Source organism: Netta rufina (assembly GCF_964035555.1).
Source record: "Netta rufina genome assembly, chromosome: 29".
In the NCBI taxonomy this organism is placed as follows: domain Eukaryota; kingdom Metazoa; phylum Chordata; class Aves; order Anseriformes; family Anatidae; genus Netta; species Netta rufina.
Genome location: NC_140153.1, coordinates 3339837 through 3358449, shown reverse-complemented (window position 1 = coordinate 3358449; position 18613 = coordinate 3339837). Strand labels below are relative to the sequence as shown.

Genomic DNA, 18613 nt, shown 5'->3' with positions numbered 1-18613 from the left:
CCCCGGGGTCCTCCCGCCCCCACCCAGCCCCCCAGGGACCCCCCCGGCGGCCGGCGCTGCCCCACAGCTCCCCCCGGGGGTGCCCCGCACGGCTCCGTGCTGCCCCCAAGGGGCCCCGCTCGGCTCCAGCCGCCCTACGCGGCCCCTACCGAGCCCCACAGCGCCCCACAGAGCCCCTGGGCTCCCAGCGCAGCCCCAGAGAGGCCCCACAGACCCCACACAGCCCCGTGCAGCTCCTCTGGGCCCCACGCAGCCCCTGTGTGATCCCACACGGCCCCTATGTGATCCCCTACAGCCCCCATACGGTCCCCCACAGCCCCCATACATCCTCGTGCTGCTCTCAGCAGCACCACAGCCACCCTACACAGCCCCACACACCCCTCACAGCCCCACACACCCCTGTATGGCCCCTACAGGTGACCCGTACAGCCCCGTACAGAGCTCCACGGCACTCCCAGCCCTGTGTGGGCCCTATAGACCCCCCCACACACCCCTGTCCAACCTCCATAGGTCCTCTCTAAAGCCCTGTACGGCCCCCGAAGCCTCCACCCCACCCCTCTGGTTTACTACGGGCCCTACAGACCCCCCCACACCCCCCCACTGCCCCATTAGGACCTCACACAGCCCCGTAGGCGAGACGGGGACACGAAGGAACCGGGGACCCCGGGGGGACCCCACAGAGGGAGGCAGCCGCGGTGTCATACAAAACAGCTTTATTGGGGGCCGGCGGGGGCCGGGGCGGTGCTGGGGGGGGGGCACCGGGGGGGGGGCTTCACTTCCTGCCCTTCTGCTTCATGTGCACCACGAAGTAGTCGTTGCAGGCGATGGTGAGCCCGGCCACCAGCGAGAAGAAGCTCTGGAAGCCCACCTTGCCGTCACGGCACTGGTCCAGGTCCTTCATGATCTTGTCCAGCGCCATGGGGTCACGCTGGTTCTGCAGGTTGGGGGGGGCACAGCCGGGTCACGGCCCTGTCCCCCCCCAGATTTATTTTCACCCCCCCCCCTAGGATTTATTTTTCCCCCCCCCCTCTCACCTCCAAGAAGCCGGGGAACTCCTTCTCCATCAGCACCCGCAGGTCCTCCTTGCTCAGGTGGTTTTTGTCCCCCGCGTACTTGTGGAAGGTGAACATCAGCGTCTCCATGGCCTGCTCCATCTGGGACGGCATGGCTGCGGGGGGGGCTCCGGGGGGGCTCTGGGGGGCTCCTGGGGGTTCTGGGGGGGGGCACAGCAGCGCTCAGCGCACACCCGGAGCTTTCCACCCGGGTGACTCAGCTCCGGGCAGCGGCCGCAGGGTGGGGCCCGGGGGTGGGGGGGGGTGGAGAATGGGGGGGGGGGGGGGGGGGGGGCGTGCTGCGGGTGTCCCCCCCCCTCGTCCATTTCCCCCCCCCTCCCCGTTATAGGGCACCCTGGGGAACCCCGGCGTCATGGGCTGGCTGAGTCACGGGGGCGTTTCGGTGCCTCCTCCCTGGGTGGGGCTCAGCCCCCCCCCCCCCTTGGATTCCCCACATCTGGGGGGGGGACACACCCCATGCAGCCCCCCCCCCCCCCCCCCCCCGCGGTTTTGGGAAGGGAAGCAGAGATTGGAGATTTGGAGGGATGTGAGCGGGTTCTGGGGTGCCCCCAACCACCGCAGTGACCCCCCCCCAGTCCCAGCTCAGCTGCAGGGGACCCCCTGGTGCTGTGGGGGGGGGCATGGGGGGGGTCCCGGCTTGGTTTTGGGGACCCCCCCGCGGTTTGCGGCGTGGCCCAGGAGCTGCCCGCCACCGGAACAGGAACCAGCCCAGCCCTCGGGGAAAAACGGGGGGGGGGGGGGGGCACCCTCTGCACTGCAGGACCCCCCCCCAGGACCCCCCCAGCCCAGGCTGAACCCCCCCGGGGGCAGCAGCGCTGCGGGGGGGCTGCAGAATCTCAGGGAGGGGGGGGGACACCCCCCAGGGCCCCCCCAAACTTTATGGGATATTGGGGGGAGTGCCCATGGGGGGGGGGGGAGAGGGAAACCCCTTCTAAAGGGGGGGCAGGATTGGGCTCCCATTGAATGGGGGGGGCAAAATCGGGTCCCCCCCAATGGGAAGGGCGGAATGGGGGGGTCCTTCCAGGAAAGGGGGGGTCCCTCTAGGAACAGGGGGTCCTCTATGAAATGGGGGGGTCCCTCTAGGAACGGGGGGGTCCGGATTGGGGGCTCCCTCCAAGAAAGGGGAGGGGATCCTCTAGGAAAGGGGGGGGGGGCAGGACTGGGGGTCCTCTAAGAAACGGGGGGGTCTAATAAAAGGGGGGGGGGCAGCATTGGGGGCAACACCGCCCCACCCGGGGGCTCCCCCCCAAAATGAGGGGTGCGGGACCGGCCCCCCCATAGAGCGGGGTGCAGGACCCGGGGGGGGGGGGTGGAAGATTTTGGGGGTGTCCCTCGGGACGTGGGGGGGGGGGACCGGGACCGGGCCGGTACTCACCGGGCGGCGCGGAGCGGGGCAGTGGCGGGGAGCGGCGCCGCCCGGGATAGGCACGGGAGGGGGCGGGACGGCCCCGGGGGGGGGTCCGGGTAGGGGGGGGGCAGGGCCTCGGGGGTGGGGGGGGGCTGAGTCAGCCGCGACCCGCCCGGCCCGGGCCCGGGCCCGGCCCTGCCTGGCACCACCCTGGCCTTGGTGCCCCCCCCCCCCAAAAAAAAAAAAGCGCCCCCGAGCCCCCCAAAAGCGACCCCCGACCCCCCCAAAAAGTGCCCCCGACCCCCCCAAGAGTGCCCCCCGACCCCCCCCCATTCTGTCTGTCCATCTGCCCCCCCCCCAATCCGTCCTGCCCCCCTCCCCTCCTGCCCCCCCCACCGGGTACAGGGACCCCCCCCCCCGGGGCCACCCTGTCTGAGCGCACCCCGGCACGGTGGGGGGGGGCTGGGGGGGGGGATTAGCGGGCGCAATTAGCGCTAATTAGCGGCCCCGGGGCAGCAGCGGGCGCGTGGCGGGGCACGGGGCCAGCGGCCGCCCCCGCAGCGCCCCGGGGAGCTCCCGGTGCTGGGGCGGGGAGGGCACGGGGGGGGCACGGGGGGGTTATTGGGGGGGGGGGGAGGGCATGGGGACCCCCCCCCCCCCGGGCCCTGCGGACCCCAGGGGATAAATGGGAGGGGGGGGTCTCGAGGGGTGCAATGGGCAGGGCAGGCGGGGCCCCCCCCGAACCCATGGGTGCTGGCGGCCTCCCCTGGCACGGGGGGAAGCGGGGGGCCTGGGCTCGGGCCCCTCTCGCTGGGGGGGGCTCCTCCAGGACCCCCCCTCCCCAAAATGCCCCCCCCATGTGCCCCACCCCACCTTCAGCTCCCCCCCTCACCCCCCCCATACCCCCAGGGCCGGAATTCCCCAGCTCCCCCCCCAATTTCTCCCCCCCTCACGTAACCCCCGGGCTCCCCCCGTCACCCCTAGGCCCCCCCCAAACACGGGACCCCCCCCCCCCCAGACCCCGCCGCCCTCCCGGCGCTCTGCCCGCACTCAAGATGGCGGCGCCCCCCCCGTGGCCCGCAATGGGCGCGAAGCCGCCCGGCGAACCCCGCCCGCCCGCTCCCAAGATGGCGGCGGCGGCGCGCGCCCAACCGGGCGGGCGGGCCGCCGCCTTGCCAGCCTGCCCACACCCAACATGGCGGCCGCGCCGCAACGCTCCGGAAGGGTGCTGAAGCCGGCGGCCCCCTCCCCGGAAGTCCCCGCCCTCCTGCCCTTATCCAACATGGCTCCTCTCCCCCCAGCTTTCCCAACGGGCGTGAAGCCGGCGAGGTGCGCGGGGCCCGGATATGGGCGGGGCCTCGAGGGGTGAGGAGCCGGATGTGGCGTCGCGCCGCGAGAGCCGCCCGCGAGCGGGGAGCGGAGCGGACGGAGCCAACATGGCGGCGCCGAGCCTGGCCCGGCCCTGACGGGAGGCGGCGGCGGCGGCGCCTGGGCCCGGGCAGCGGCGGCGGCAGCGGCCCAGGGGGAGCGCAGCGGGGCCGAGCGGGCGGGCATGGCGGCGGCGGCGGCCTAGGGCGAGCCGCGGCGGCGCCTGCGGTGAGGGCCCGGCCCGGCGGCAGCGGCGGCGGCGGCGCCTGACAGGCCCCGGCCCGGCCCGGCCCGCGAGGCCTCGGGCGTGGAGGCCGCGGGGAGGCCCCGGGGGGGGCCGCAGCGCTCAGCCCGCGGGGCCGCCCCCCCCCCCCTCGGAGCTCCCCGGTCTCGGTGCCATCCCCGCACCCCCCCCCCCCACCGTCGGGCCGTGGTTCCGGGGTTCCCCCCCCGCCGGTTCCCGAGCGGGGCCCGGGGAGGCTGCGGGGAGCCCCCGGGGTGGGGCCGAGGCCTCGGGGGCGGCTGCGGTAAAAGGGGGGGAGCGGGGCCGGGGCTGAGCGGGGCCGAGAGACCCCTCGGTGCCCGGGGGGGCCCTGCCGGGGGGGAGCGAGCCCCGGGGAGCCGAGGAGCGAGGCCGGGCACGGAGCTGAGACCCTGAGGGAGGGGAAGGGATGGGCTGAGGGCTGCCCCGGCCCGCTGCAGGAGCCCTGTGCCCGGTGCCGTGACCTGGGGCAGCGCCTGGGGGTGCGGTAGGGACCGAGCGGGGCTTGGGGGTGCTCTGAGCGCCCGCCCCACACTTGGGAGCCACAGGGAGAAGGGAGCCGGGTCACCCCGGACGGCCGGGGGCTGGGAACGGAGCGGCCCAGGGGAGCCCGAGGCTGGGCCTGGACTTTCCTCCTCCTCCTTCCCCCCCCCCGTGTCCGTAAGTTATTTCAGGGTGAAGTAGGGAAAAAAAAAAAAAAGAGAGAGAGAGAAGGTTTGGGCGTCAGAGTTGTGGGAAGGAAACGCCAACAAAAGGACTCGCGGGGGGCTGCTGGCAAGTCCACCAGCTCGAGCAGCGAACGCCGAGGCCTGGCGCTGGAAGTTTGGCTCCCCCGGCAGCGGAGCCGCCCCGAGCCCCCCGGGGGGAGCCGAGGCGCCGGTGGTGGGCGCTTTGCTTAAAGAGCCGAGGAGAAAAAGGGGACAGAGGCCTGCCCAGAGCTCCTGCTTGGCTGCTGCGCCCCGCTCGGATACAGGCGAGGCCCGCGGAGCTGCTCCTGCAGGTTGGTGCCGCTCCCCCCCCGGCTGTGCCCTGCCCTGCCCCTTGCTTGTAGAAGGCGCCCACCGGGCTGGGGGGGGATTGGGGGGGGCTGGGGGTGCCGGGCAGAGGGGCTGTGGGGGCAGTGTTGGGGTTGGGAGCCACGTTGGGGCTGGCCCCAAGTGGAGGTTTGGGGGCTGTGGCCAAGGGGCAGCACCCAGGGGTGGACCCGAGGTGGGAGGGGGCTGCTGCCCGTGTGGGGGGGGGGGCTGTCTGCGGGGGGGGGGGACCCTGAGAAGGGGCTGGGTGCGATCCTGGGCGCCTCGAGGTGGTGACACTGTCAGTGTCGTGGTCCCTGCCTGTGCCTTGGTGGCCGTGGCTGGAGCTCTGAGTGCCCCGGGGCTGCCTGCCCTGAAGGGGGGGTGGGGGGGCGGGGGGGGGGGACAAAAAAAAAAAAAAAGGTGAATTTTTGGTGAATTTTCTGGTTCTTTCCACGCGGGCCTGGTTTCGGTTCTGCCCGCTGCTGGCACAGGACACGTCGCTTGTGGCACCCGCTGGGGACCCGCCGCCCACCCCAGACTTCGTCCCTGTGTTCGGTGCCCTCGGTGCCCACCCCCCCCGGGGATTTTCCCCCCTCCCGTTCCAGGCCCGTTCCTGCTCCATTTCAGCTCCTCACCCCCCCCGGGGGGGGCTGCGGCCCCTGGCCCTGCCCTCACGGGCCCTGTGGTGGGAGCGGGGGCTGCTGCAGGGCTCCTGCCATCACCCGGGGGGGGCAGGGATTAGAAGGGGGGGGGTGAGCGAGGAGCTGAGCAGCAGCGATCCCTCGATCCCTCCCCCAGCTCGGCCCTCGGGGCCGTGGCTGCCGGCACTATTTTTACCCCCGCTGCCGGGAGCTTCAGGAGCTGCCCTGGGGAGGGCTGGGGCAGCTCAGCCCGCGTCCCCCTGGGCAGCCCGGGGGGGTTTTTTGGGGCTGGGACACGTCCTCTCGGCCCCTGTGGCCGGGGGGGGGGCTCTCGGGGTCCCTCCCGTGACGGTTGGGCACGGGGCCGGTGCCCCCAGGGGCAAAGTGCTGCGGGGGAAAGGCCAAAAGTCCTCGTGGGGGGGGGGGGGCAGCCGCAGGCTCCTCGCGTTGCTTCTCCTCCTCTTTTGCCCTCTGCCCTTCCTAATGACCCGCCCCGGCCTGCCCTGTCCCTGCTGGGGCCGTGCCCCCCCCGTCACCCTCACAATTTGGGGCCGTTCGCTGCCCCCAGCCCCTGGTGGTGCTCCCGTGGGGGCTCCCCCCGTGGTGCTGGGGCCCAGGCGCCCCACAGAGAGGAGCGGGGCCGGAGCCGGGTCCCTGCCGCGCGCTCTGTGCCCCAGCAGCTCGTTTTTCCTGTTCACCCCAAATTATTTTAATGATCCCCACGCGTTTGCTGCGTCTCCTCCCGCCCGAGCGCCGCGCTGCCTGAGCTGGGACCGGGCAGGGGCAGCGGCCCCGGGGCCAGCAGACCCCCTGCTCGCGGCCCCTCCGTGGTCTGCGGCCGCTCCTCGGGGGGATTTGTTCATTTCTTGAGGATTTGGGATTTTTCTGAGGTCTGTGCGTGGTGATCCTCGGGGATCGAAGCGGGAGGGGAGCCGTGAGCACAGCGGGGCCGTGGCCGCAGGAATCCCCCGCTCGCAGCCAAACCCGGCAGCCTCCCTCCCGTGGGTTTGGGTGGGAGCTGCCCCCCGGGACCTGGCGGCTCCCCCCACCCCAAAACGAGCTCAGTCCCTTCTGGCTCAGCCCTGGAAGGAAACGTTCGGCTGGGCCCTGGGCGGTGCTCAGTGACCGGGGGATGCTCTGCCTGCCTCTGTGCCCCCCTATCCCAGGGAGCCGGCGGCCCCGAGGATTTGGGGGGGATTTATAGGATTTACAGGCGGCCTTGCGACACACCACAGCACCCATCGGTGCTCCAACATCATTATTTAAAAAAAAAAAAACACAGCTACCAGCAGAACAGCCCCAGCGGAGCAGGAGCAGGGGTGTGGGGTTGTGGGGGCGCTGCCCGGTGCCCCCCGTCCCGGTGTGGGGGTGCTGGGGGAGGTTTTCCTGTTCTGTTGCTGCTGCTCCCCGGGACACGGCGGAATCCCCTCGGCACCGGGTGTCCCTGGAGCCCTGGGTGCTGCTCCCCCCCCCTGCCGCAGGGCTGTTGGTGCTGAGGCAGCTCCAGGTGCCCAAACCCTGCTCCAAAAGCAGCCGAGGGGCGCTGGGGGGGGGCTGTACCGGGAGCTGCCCCCCCCCGAGGCCGTGGCTCTGCTGGGGACGTTGCACAAGCGGCACCGCACGCGCCTTGTTCCAGCTCTTTGGGTTTCACAGCAGGAATCAGCCCCTCCAACCCCCCCCAGCACCCCGCTGCTCCCCAAACAGGGCCCGGGGGGCTCCCCAGGAGCACGGGGGGGCCCCCGGTGGGGGGGGGGAGGCTCCGTGCTTCCCCCGTTGCTGTTTGGGGAGCTGCAGCCGCACGCAGCAGGGGGAGCAGGGCCCGTGGCCGTGGGTGCAGCCCCGACACCGAGCGGGGGGAGTTGTGCAGGGAGGACGGCGAGAATTGCACCAAATCCCACTTTTTTCACCCTTTTCCCGAGTTTAACCCACTCGGGAGGGTTTGTGGCTGTCTGCGCTGCTCCTGGGCGCTGAGCAGGCTGAGCCTCTGCTGCCTGGGTTTGGTTTCTAACACTCGGTGCTGAGCTGGGGAGGGGGCGTCAGGGAGCTGGGGGGGGGGGGCGCACAGGTCGGTCGCCCCCAGTTGAGCGGCGACACGGCGATGCTGGGGGGGTGCAGGCACGGGGTGGGGGAGCCGAGGGTGGGATTTCTGTGCTGAAAATGGGATTTCTGTGCCGAAGATGGGATTTCTGTGCGGGCGGGGGCTGGATTCAAGCCCCGTGCCCCCCCCTTTTTTGTCCCGCAGGGCCGGGCACGGCGAGGATGGCCGCCTTCAAGCGCAGCCGGGCGCAGGCCTGGCCGGAGGAGCGGGGCGACCGCGAGCACGGGCTGTACAGCCTGCACCGCATGTTCGACATCGTGGGCACGCACCTGACCCACCGCGACGTGCGCGTGCTGTCCTTCCTCTTCGTGGACGTCATCGACGACTACGAGCGGGGGATGATCCGCAGCGGCCGGGACTTCTTGCTGGCGCTGGAGCGGCAGGGCCGCTGCGACGAGACCAACTTCCGACAGGTGCTGCAGCTCCTGCGCATCATCACCCGCCACGACCTGCTGCCCTACGTCACCCTCAAGCGCCGACGGGCCGGTGAGTGCCCCCCTGGTGTGCCCGACCCCCCCCCAGGGGCTGCAACCCCAAATTTGCCTCCTGGGAGTGGCGTCCCCGCAGCGCTCCCCGTCCTGCTCCCCGTTCTGCTCCCCGTTTTCCCCCTGCTCGGTGCAGTTTCTTCTGGGCCTGGCTCGGGGATCCAAGCAGTGATTCTGTGTCTGACCAAATCTGGGTGGATTTGGTGCGTTTTGGGCCCTTGTTAAGCTTCCGGGTGGGTGAGCCGACCTCATTCCCCCGCCGGCTCAGCCCTGGGCCTTTTTTGGGGCCGAAACCTCAATTTGAGGAACCTCGCCCAGGTTGACCGGGGCCGGAGGAGCTGAAGAGAGCTCGCTGGTGGCAGGGGTGTGTAAGGAGCCGCTTCAGCAGGATTCTGCCTCCAGAATTTGCATTTTTCTTTGTAAACGAGGATAATTGTGCTTTCTTGGCACTTCTGGGCTGCTGAGGCTCCCCGGTTTCTGCTCACGCCGTGGGCAGCCGCGGTGCCGGCACCTGGGGAAGCGGGGAGTGCGAGTAGAGGCAGGTTTTGGGGCGAGAGGCAGTGGGGGCTCGTGGCTGGGTGCAGGACCCATCGTGCTGGGGCCGAACAACCCCGGCAGGGGGTGAAACCCCGACCGAGGAGCCTCGAAAACGACCCGTGCTCCGGCTGCGGGGGTTTGGGGAGGTTTCTACCCAAACGGAGCCGTTTTGGGACACCACCACGGTCAGGCACTGCATCCCCGGGTTCGTGCAGGGCTCAGGGCACAAATGCTCGTGCTACAGTGCTTGTTGTGTGCTTTTTGGGGAGCTTTCTGCTCGTTTTGAGCAAAACCCCAAAGTGCAGGGGGGGTTTGCTGCTCTCGGCCGCACGCTGCAGGAGCCGGAGGTCAGCGCTGGGCGCGCTGCCACGGCCGAGGGAGGCAACGCTCTGTGCTCACAGGGCTCTGTTCTGGTGCTTGTCCAGCCCCGTTTGGATGGGAACGGGTTAATTAAACACAAAAACAGCATTTCTGAGAGCGCTGGGGACAGAGGCAGCTTCATGAGGCTTACAGCGCGCGGCGCTTTGCGTTAAAAAGAGGCCGGATTGGTTAAAGGAAGCCTCCTCGTGGATGGGGCTCTGCCACCCCCCTGCAGCCCCTCACTGGGCATGGCTCTGAGCCTCCTCCTCCTGCACAGCTCCAAAAAGAGCAAAATCAGCCCCGGGTTAGTGCGGGGGGAAGGCAGGGAGCGGTGTGCGGGGAGTCCTGTGGGGCAGGAGGGATCAGAGGGTCACCGAACACCCGCACGGGGACTGGGACCGGCTCCCGAGGAGCACCCAAAAACCAGACTGCGTGTCCCCGTGGTGCTGTGGCAGTGGGGATGGGCAGCCCCGAGCCGGCCCCGCTGTCGGGAGCACCCCCCTGGGATGGAAATGCCTCAAAAAAGCCCCTCGAGGCCCTAGCTGTGCGCACATCCCACCTGCACAGGGTTCAGGGCTCACCCTGGGGCTGTGCAGGTCCCGACACCTGGCACCAGCTGCCACGGCTCAGTGACACCGAGCTCGTCTCGAGTCCTGTTGGGACGTTGGGTCCTGCACGGGGGGCTCGGCTGGGGCCCCCCGGGGCTTTGGGGACTCGTCCGGGGCCGCTCCCCGTGGCCGTGCTGCCGGGGCTCACGGCGCTGCGCCGAGCCGGGCGCTGCGAGTAGCCATGGTAACGTGCGAGTGGCCTTTCCCACACAGCTCTGTCTGTTGTTGGTTTTTTTTTTTGTTGTTGTTTTTTGAGTTCTTGGCTCTAAAATGGAGCTTTTCCAAGGGGACGGCCGAGCCGTGGCTGTTCCCGGTGCGTGGTGCCGCTGGGGAGCACCGGGGCTGGGGGGCTGGGTGCCCTCGGTGACAGAAAGTGCAGCCTTTAGGAGACTTTGGGCTTTATTTTTAAACAAAATACCTGAAAACGGAGCGCTGCGCCTTCTAAGCATGATCTGTGTGCTGGGGGGGGGCCCTGCTGTGCCCCTGCCCCCCCAACACGAGGCCTCTCCCCTCCCGCAGTGTGTCCGGACCTGGTGGACAAGTACCTGGAGGAGACATCCATCCGCTACGTGACGCCCCGGGCGCACAGCGACGCGGAGCACGGCCTCGGCCACCCCCACAAATCAGGTGAGCGCCCCCCCGGGGGGGATTTGGGGATTTGGAGCTCACGGCAGCCCCCGCTCTGGTTGCGGGTTCCCCGATTTCCCCGTTAACGGGGAGCGCGCTCTGCCCGGCAGCAGCCACCGCACAAATTACTAACGATTAATTAACCCCTGGCTGCTGCCTGCCCGTCCCAGCAGTGCACAGGGGGGCTGCATCCCGCCACGCAGGAGCCCCCACCCCATAGGAACCAGGGCTTTGTGCAGGACACGAGCGGCGTTATCCCAGGGGAAACCACCCCCGCTGTGTGCCCTGCCCTGGGGTTGTGTTAAAGCTTCGGGTGTGTGAGGAGAGTCTCGGGGGGGCCTGGGAGGTGCTGGTGGGGAGGGCGGGGGTCCCGGGCACAGCCCTGAGCCGCCCCCTCCCCGTGCAGTGCCTCCCCACCACCCCGTGGTCTGCTGCTCCTCGGCGGGGCCGCAGATCTGCACCAAGAGGCCCGGCCGCGGCAGGGCCCCCCTCAGCAGCCAGCGCAAGCGGAGGAAGTCGGCGACGCCGGACCCGAAGGAGAAGCAGACCTGTGGTAAGGGTTGGGGGGCGGCTGGGAGGGCTGCCGGCCCCACGCCAGGGCTGGGGGGTGCACGGGGAGGGGGGGCAGCGCCTCTCCCCCTGCCCCCGGGAGCACGGGGCCGGCGCGCTGAGTGTCCCCGCTGCCCGCAGACATCCGCCTGCGAGTCCGAGCCGAGTACTGCCAGCACGAGACGGCGCTTCAGGGCAACGTCTTCTCCAACAAGCAGGACCCCCTGGAGCGCCAGTTCGAGCGCTTCAACCAGGCCAACACCATCCTCAAGTCCCGGGACCTGGGCTCCATCATCTGTGACATAAAGTTCTCAGAGCTCACCTACCTCGACGCGTTCTGGCGCGACTACATCAACGGCTCGTTGCTGGAGGCCCTCAAGGGCGTCTTCATCACGGACTCGCTCAAGCAAGCCGTGGGCCACGAAGCCATCAAACTGCTGGTCAATGTGGACGAGGAGGACTACGAGGTCGGGCGCCAGAAACTCCTGAGGAACTTGATGCTGCAGACGGCCCCCTGACGCCCGGCGGCTGGTGGGATCCGAGCTTTTCTTCTCTTATTTTTTGTTTTTCTAAAAGAAAAGGAAAAAAAAGAGCATTTACTCCCCTGCTGGACTCCCGCCTGCGTGGGTGCGGCCGCGGGGCCCGGCGCGCTGCGAGGAGCCGGGCCGGAGCCGGGGGGAGCGGCCGGAGGCTTACGTGTTCTCACCCCTTTCCTGTCCTGTCACCTTCTCTCTTGCTTTGTTTCCTTTTTCTCTTTTATTTTGTATCCATTAAAAGAAAAAAAAAAAAAGGCAAAAACCCTGCCTGGGGCGCGTCAGTGTCGGGGCGGGCGAGCTGCGAGCGCGGGGGCTCGGAACGGGAGGGCTGGGGCCGGGGGGCTTCGTCCCCGGGGGCCTGGCAGCGGGCTCTGTACAGGGCTGGCTGGTGCCAGGTGGGCAGAATCTGGCCCATTTCTCCCCAAAATGCCGCCCCACCGCCTCCCCCGTGGGTTTCTCAGGAGTCGAGCCCCCCCTCGCCCAGGCTGCCCCAGGACCATGTGTGCCTTCGCGCCCCCTCCTGCCGGGGCCAGGGGGAGGACCAGCACCGAGGGATGCGCCGGACCCCTGCCCATCCCTTCTGCCTCTCCTGCGGGCAACTGGGACAAACTGGGCCAAACTGGGCCGCAGGGGGGCCGGCCGTGTCTGTTGCTGGCAGCAGGCAGCGCGCTCTGCCCGCACGTGTTGGCGCGCAGCCGGCAGCGTGCCGGCCTTTGGCCGCGTCCAGGCACCGCCGCCTGCTGCCGGGGGGGTCCCGGGGGAGATTTTTTCCAGCTCCACCCTAATTTTGTGGTTTTTCTCCCCAGCCCTGCTCGGCTGTAGGCTGCTCTCCCCCTGCCCCCCGGCAGCGCGGGCTGGGTGCGATCCCAGCCAGGGTGGGGGGGCTCGTGGTTCCCCCCCCGTCACCATTGTGCCCCCCCCTCCACTGCTTACGGACGATTCTGGCACACCTTGGTGTAATTTCTGTGATTTCTGTATTTTTTAAACCTCTCTCTAACAGTCAGATGCCCTGTGTAGCTTTTGGTTCTCTTGAAATAAACATCTACCGCAGCGCCTGCCTCCTTCCTTCCCCCACTGCCCCCCCCCCCCGTGCTGTGGGGGCTTGGGGGGGCTCCAAAAAGCGGGGAGCACCCCCTGGCTGCGGCACGGGGGGGGTTCTGCAACACGGGGTGAGCCCTGAGTGCGTGTTCCTGCCCCAGCTGCTGCCTTTTGGGGCAAAAACCGCCCGAAACGGAGCGGATCCAGCCTGGCTCTGGTTCCGGGGTGGTGCCGGGGGGGGGGGAATTGTGATGCTGGGGGGGGGTCTCAGGGTGCTGCGGGCAGCCCCACAGTGCCGTAGAGGTCCGGGCGCCGGTGCTCCTGCACCGGGATCTCTCGGCGGACGCGCTGCAGGTACTCGAGGTCGATCTCGGCGTAGCACAGCCCCGGCCCCTCGCCGCGCTGCGCCACCACCGTGCCCCAGGGGTCCACCACCAGCGAGTGGCCGTAGGAGGCGCGGCCCTCGTGGTTCCTGCCCGTCTGCGCCGCCGCCACCACGTAGCACTGGCTCTCGATGGCCCGCGCCCGCAGCAGCACCTGGGGGGGGAAGGCAGGACGAGGTGCCACGGCTGTGCCACCCGCCCCCAAGGCTGAAATTCCCCCCCCGAGGGGCTTTTTAAGTGCCCCCCCGCTGGGCAGAGCTCACCTCCCAGTGCGCAGAGCCCGTGGTGACGGTGAAGGCCGAGGGGTAGGTGAGGATCTCGGCCCCCGCTCGCCGCAGCGCCAGCGAGATCTCGGGGAAGCGCAGGTCGTAGCAGATGGAGAGCCCGAGCTGGGGGACGGGAGCGGGACCGGGACACAATTTAGGGACGGCAGCGGGAGGAGGGGGGGGGGGAGCCCCCGGGGGTGTCCCCGGCCGCCCCGTACCTTCCCGGCCGGTGTGCTGACCGGGGGCACGATCTCGGTGCCGCGGTTGGTGAAGCCGCTCTCCTTCATGCTGACGCGCCCCTCCAGCTCCACGTCACACAGGTGGGTCTTCCTGTAGGCGGCCGCCACGCGGCCTGGGGGCGAGGAGGCACAAATTGGAGGGGGGGGGACACACAGCCGGCAGAGCCAGGCCGGGGGCTGTCTCTCACCCGCGGGGTCCAGCAGCACGTGGCAGTTGTAGATGCGCTGCGTGGCCGCCCAGTCCTGCCCGCGCTCGTGGAAGCCGCCCAGGGACAGCCACACGCCACAGTCCCTGCGGGGACACCCCCGGCGTCACCCCCGCGGCCACCGGGGCATCACCGGGGGGTGCCGGGGGGGGGGGGTCCCTCCCTACCTGGCCAGCTGCGCGTAGCGCCCCATCAGGTCCCCATCCAGGCCCTCGGCCAGGCTGAGCGTCTGCGCCGGGTCGCGGCCGATGTAGTCGAAGCCCTCGGGGAGGAAGACGAGGCAGGCGCCGCGCCGAGCCGCCTCCCGCACCAGCGTGGAGCAGGCGGCAAAATTCGGCTCCTTGTCGGGCGTGGAGGTGACCTGGCCCACAGCCACCAGCGGCTTCGGCCCCGCCATGGCGCAGCGGCTGCGGCACGGCCGGGTCAGCCACCGCCACTGACACCACCACGGGGACCCCTCGGTCACCCCCCCCCCCCCCAGTAACCGGGGTACCTGGGCTGGGGTCTGCAGAGGCTGCGGGGCCGGGGGAGCCGGGGCACCGCTCTCAGCCTGGGGGGCACCCAGGGGTGTGTGGGGGGGGTGTTGGGACCCCACTGGGGCTGAGGGGGTGGCACCGGCCCCCCCGTGTGCGGGCCTGGCTCCAGCTCCCTCCCCCCAAACTGCCCCAACGAGGCCCCCCCCAGAGCTTCCCGATGGCCCCAAATTGCCCCAAATCCTCTCGGGCAGCCCCAGTTGGCCTCCAGCTCCCCCCAGCTGCCCCCAGGACCCCACAATTGCCCCCAGGACCCCCCCCCCATTACCCCCAAGTTACCCCATTTGCCCCCACGACTCCCCAGTTACCCCCAGGACAGCCCAGCTGCCCCCAGGACCCCCCCAGTTGCCCCCACGACCCCTGATTTGCCCCAAGGACCCCCCAGATGCCCCCACGACCCCCCCAATTACCCCCAAGGCCCCCCCAGCTGCCCCCAATTACCCCCCGGAACCCCCCCCAGTTGCCCCCAGACCCCCCCCAGTCCCCCCCAATTACCCCCAGCCCCCCCATTTGCCCCGTCCCCCCGTCCCGTACATTCCCCACCGGCGGCACCGCCCCGGAGCCCGCGGCCAAAGTCCCCCCCGCGCTGCCCTCACCCAAGATGGCGCCGGCGCCACCTCCCCCCGCGGCGCCGCTGCCCTCAGCCAAGATGGCGCCGGGACGAGCCTCGCCCCCCTCCCCCCCTCCCCTCCCAAGCCCCCCGGGCCCCGCCCCTTCCGCCACCGGCCGGAAGCGGGGCTGGGGGAGGGGGGCAGCGTGAGGGGGGGGGGCGACGATGGCGGCGGACGGGGCACGGGGGCGGCCCGGGGCGGCGGCGGCGCCCGGCGGGAAGGGGCTGACGGCGGAACAGGTCCGGGGGGGGCACGGGACACCGGGGGGCGTGGGAGGGGCACGGGGAGGGCACCGGGGGGGTCCCGGGAGGTCTCCGGGGGGTCCCGGCCCCTCCCTGAGCGCCCCCCGCCCCCCCCGCAGGTCGTGGCCCGGTTCAACCGCCTGCGGCAGGAGCAGCGCGGGCTGGCCTCGAAGGCCGCGGAGCTGGAGATGGAGCTCAACGAGCACGGGTGGGCACCGGGGGGGTCCGGGGGGGGGTCCTGGGGGGGTCCTGGGGGGGTGAGGGGGACATGGGGTCACCGGGGGGGCTCTGGGGGGCGTGAGGGGGACATGGGGGGCACCGGGGGGAACGGGGAGCACTGGGGAGACACTGGGGGGGGTGAGGGGGACACGGAGGGGTCCGGGGGTGGGCACCGGGTGCCCCTGGGGGGTTCCGGGGGGGTCCTGGGAGGGTTCTGGGGGGCTGAAGGAGACATGGGAGTACACCGGGGGGAACGGGGGGAGTCCTGGGGGTGTGAGAAGGACACGGAGAGGCACCGGGGGGGCTCTGGGGGGCGTGAGGGGGACACGGGGGGGCTCAAGGTGGGATACCGGGGGTGCTGGGGGTGGGAGGGGGACACTGGGGGCCCTGGGGGGGGCAGGGAGCGAAGGGGATGCGATGGGAGGGGGCACCAGGGGCACCCTGGGGGGGTGGAGGGACACGGGGGGGGGGGGGGGAAGGAGGGTGGAGGGGACACGGGGGCTGGAGGGGGAGACACGGGGGGGGCACCAGGGATGTAAAGGGGGCACGGGGAACGTGAAGGGGACATAGGGGGGCTGGTGAAGGGGATGGGAGGGTTTGGGGAGGGGTTTGGGGGTCCCGTCCCCTGCCCCCCCCCCCCCAGCAGCCCGGCGCTGTGCCCAGCCTGGTGATCGAGACCCTGCGCGAGGTGGACGTCACGCGGCGCTGCTACCGCATGGTGGGCGGCGTGCTGGTGGAGAGGACGGTGAAGGAGGTGCTGCCCGCGCTGGAGAGCAACCTCGAGCAGGTGAGGGACCGGGGGGGGGGGCTCCCCGAGACCCCCAACACCCCCCTCACGCCGCGCCTCGACCCCTGACCCCCCCCCCACTTTCGTCTCTTCCCCCAGATCAGCAAAATCCTGGAGTCGCTGAGCCAGCAGCTGCAGGCCAAGGGCCGGGAGCTGACGGAGTTCCGCGAGAAGCACAACATCCGCCTGCTGGGCGAGGACGACCCCCGGCCCCCCCCCAAGGAGGGCGCCGAGGGGGCCAAGGGGGGCTCTGCCGGCGTCCTGGTCTCCTAGCACCCCCCCCCACCGTGTCCTCCCCCTCCTGTTATTTCCCTTCCTGTTATTATTTCCCCTCGCTCGCTCTGTGAATTTTGGTAATAAATGTGGGGGTTTTGGGTCATGGCTGAGCGTTGGCGCTGTGCTGGGGGGGGGGATGGGGACAGGGACAGGACCGGGGACGTCCTTGGCCACCTGCCCGTGACCGGCCTCGGCCGCCGCCTTCCCGCACCTGGGCGTGCGCCAGGCCCGTGGCAGTGGCTGCACACGCGTGTGCCGGGGGGGGACGGACACGTGGGCACATTTGCACACACGTGTGCACACACAGGGTGGTGCCATCACTTGTGCCACCTCGGCTGGGGTCCCAGGGGACGTCGCGATGTCCCCACAACACCCACCAGCACCCTTGGGTGCCCTTTTGTGTCCCCCTCCCCCAAAGGAATGTTCCTTCCCCCTATGGGGACCTCAGGGGGGGACGCAGGCGGAGAGGGCTGGCACCAGAGGGGTCACTGGGGATAATGGGGGGGCACCTTGGGGTGGGGGGGACACAGGGGGGCTGTGGGGCGAGCTGCTGGCACCAGCTCAGCCGCGTTGTCCCCGTCCCCGCGGGTGCTGGCGCGTGGCGGCGCGTGCCGGCTTGGGGCACCCCTGGGTGCGGCAGCAGTGGAGGGGGGGGGACAGGTTGTAATGGGGGGGGGAGCTGTTGACTGTACACAGCCCGCGCCCGCGGGCACGCCGGGCCCAGCCGGTTCCCCCGGGCCCCGCCGGCTCGCCGCGGTGCCCGGCCCCATAAAAACCGGGGGCCACCGGGGCCGGCGGGGGCCACCATGGAGGGCAGCGAGCTGCCGCGCCTGGCCGAGGCCGAGCGGGAGAGCATGCTGGGCGCCGTGCACGGCGTCTCGGGGCCCGGTACGGCCGGGTTTGGGGGTCCCGGGGGGGTCAGAGGGGGGTGGGCCGGTGCTGGGGCCGGGGTGGGTGACGGCGCGGTGTCCCGCAGTGGTGACGGCCACACGCATGGCGGGGGCGGCCATGTACGAGCTGGTGCGCGTGGGGCATGCGGAGCTGGTGGGGGAGATCATCCGGCTGGAGGGGGACATGGCCACCCTGCAGGTCTACGAGGAGACCTGTATCCTTCTGCTGCTGGCCCCGGCCCTGTCCCCTTCCCTGTCCCCTTCCCTGTCCCTGTCCCCTTCCCTGTCCCGTCCTTCCCTCTCCTCCTCTTCCCCCTGTCCTCCCACCCCGTCTCGTCCCCTCATCCCCTTCCCGGTCCCCCTCCAGCCCCCTGCCCCCGTCCCCCTGTCCTTCCCTGTCCCTCCTGACCTTCCCTGTCCCCGCTGTCCCCCCACCCCCTTGTTCTGCCCTTCCCTTCCTTCCCTGTCCTCCCCCCCTGTCCCTGCCCCTCCCTTTTGTCCCTCCCCTGTCCCCTCCCTGTCCCCCCCATCCTGCTGTTCCCTCCCTGCCCTTTCCCACCCTGTCCCCTCCGGTCCCCCCCCATCCCCTGTCCTCTCCCACCCCTCCCGATCCCGTCCCCCCCCCAAGTCCCCTGTGTCCCCCCATCCCCCCCCCTGTCCCCATCTCGCCCCCCCAGCGTGGCTTTTCCTGAGCGGGGGGCGCAGCGGGGGTGCGCGTGGGGGACCCGGTGCTGCGCACGGGGCAGCCGCTGTCGGTGGAGCTGGGCCCCGGCATCCTGGGCTCCATCTTCGACGGGATCCAGCGCCCGCTGAAGGACATCGCGCAGCTCACCCGCAACATCTACATCCCCCGCGGCGTCAACGTCCCCGCGCTGCCGCGCCACCTCACCTGGGACTTCGCCCCCCAGCAAACACGTCCGGGTGAGCCCCCCGGGGGGGTGGCGTGGGGACGCGGGGACCCTTCCCCTCGTGGCGGGGAGCCCCGCGTCCTCACGGCCGCCCCGTGCCAGGTCGGGAGCCACCTCACCGGCGGTGACATCTACGGCACGGTCACCGAGAATTCGCTGATCCAGCACCAAATCATGGTGCCCCCCCGCAGCCGCGGCACCGTCACCCACATCGCCCCCCCGGGCCACTACAGCGTCTCCGTAAGGGCTGGCAGCAGTGGGGGGGGTGGGCAGAGGGGTCCCACGTCCCGCTGCCCCCCGTTGTCCCCGCAGGACGTGGTGCTGGAGCTGGACTTCGAGGGCAGCACGGAGAAGCTGACCATGATGCAGGTCTGGCCCGTCCGGCAGACCCGGCCCGTGGCCGAGAAGCTGACGGCGAATCACCCGCTGCTGACCGGGCAGCGCGTGCTGGACGCACTCTTCCCGTAGGGACGGGGACGGGGAGAGGGGACAGGGATGGGATGGGGA

The 18613-nt window shown here is 70.8% G+C and overlaps 3 protein-coding genes across 5 annotated transcripts; 1 reads left to right on the top strand and 2 right to left on the bottom strand.

Annotated features, from left to right (window-relative positions):
- Positions 1-698: 698 nt before the first annotated feature.
- On the bottom strand, positions 699-1236 carry LOC311219836 (protein S100-A10). The gene is made up of 2 exons (XM_084303121.1): positions 1035-1236; positions 699-934 (listed from the first exon to the last, which is right to left on the bottom strand). The coding sequence occupies exons 1-2, from the start codon at positions 1164-1166 to the stop codon at positions 773-775; spliced, it is 294 nt and encodes a 97-aa protein (XP_084159247.1). The 5' UTR covers positions 1167-1236; the 3' UTR covers positions 699-772.
- Positions 1237-4179: 2943 nt separating this feature from the next.
- Positions 4180-16411, top strand: LOC311220041 (death effector domain-containing protein-like). 2 transcript variants are annotated; one of them, XM_084303428.1, is made up of 8 exons: positions 4180-5051; positions 7951-8292; positions 10316-10423; positions 10830-10976; positions 11114-11439; positions 15146-15234; positions 15909-16032; positions 16132-16411. In XM_084303428.1, exons 2-8 carry the CDS (start codon positions 7968-7970, stop codon positions 16303-16305), a joined length of 1293 nt encoding a protein of 430 aa, XP_084159554.1. In that variant the 5' UTR covers positions 4180-5051; positions 7951-7967; the 3' UTR covers positions 16306-16411. The 2 variants fall into 2 exon arrangements, with proteins under 2 accessions (XP_084159554.1, XP_084159553.1); XM_084303427.1 differs by lacking the exons at positions 4180-5051; positions 7951-8292; positions 10316-10423; positions 10830-10976; positions 11114-11439 and adding an exon at positions 14916-15023.
- Positions 11492-14760, bottom strand: LOC311220027 (deaminated glutathione amidase-like). Of its 2 annotated transcripts, XM_084303408.1 has the most exons (7): positions 14708-14760; positions 14134-14190; positions 13808-14047; positions 13623-13726; positions 13414-13547; positions 13193-13318; positions 11492-13083 (listed from the first exon to the last, which is right to left on the bottom strand). In XM_084303408.1, coding segments are annotated over exons 1-7 (933 nt in total). In that variant the 5' UTR covers positions 14710-14760; the 3' UTR covers positions 11492-12813. The 2 variants fall into 2 exon arrangements, with proteins under 2 accessions (XP_084159534.1, XP_084159535.1); XM_084303409.1 differs by lacking the exon at positions 14134-14190 and having other exon boundaries at positions 14708-14754.
- Positions 16412-18613: the final 2202 nt, after the last annotated feature.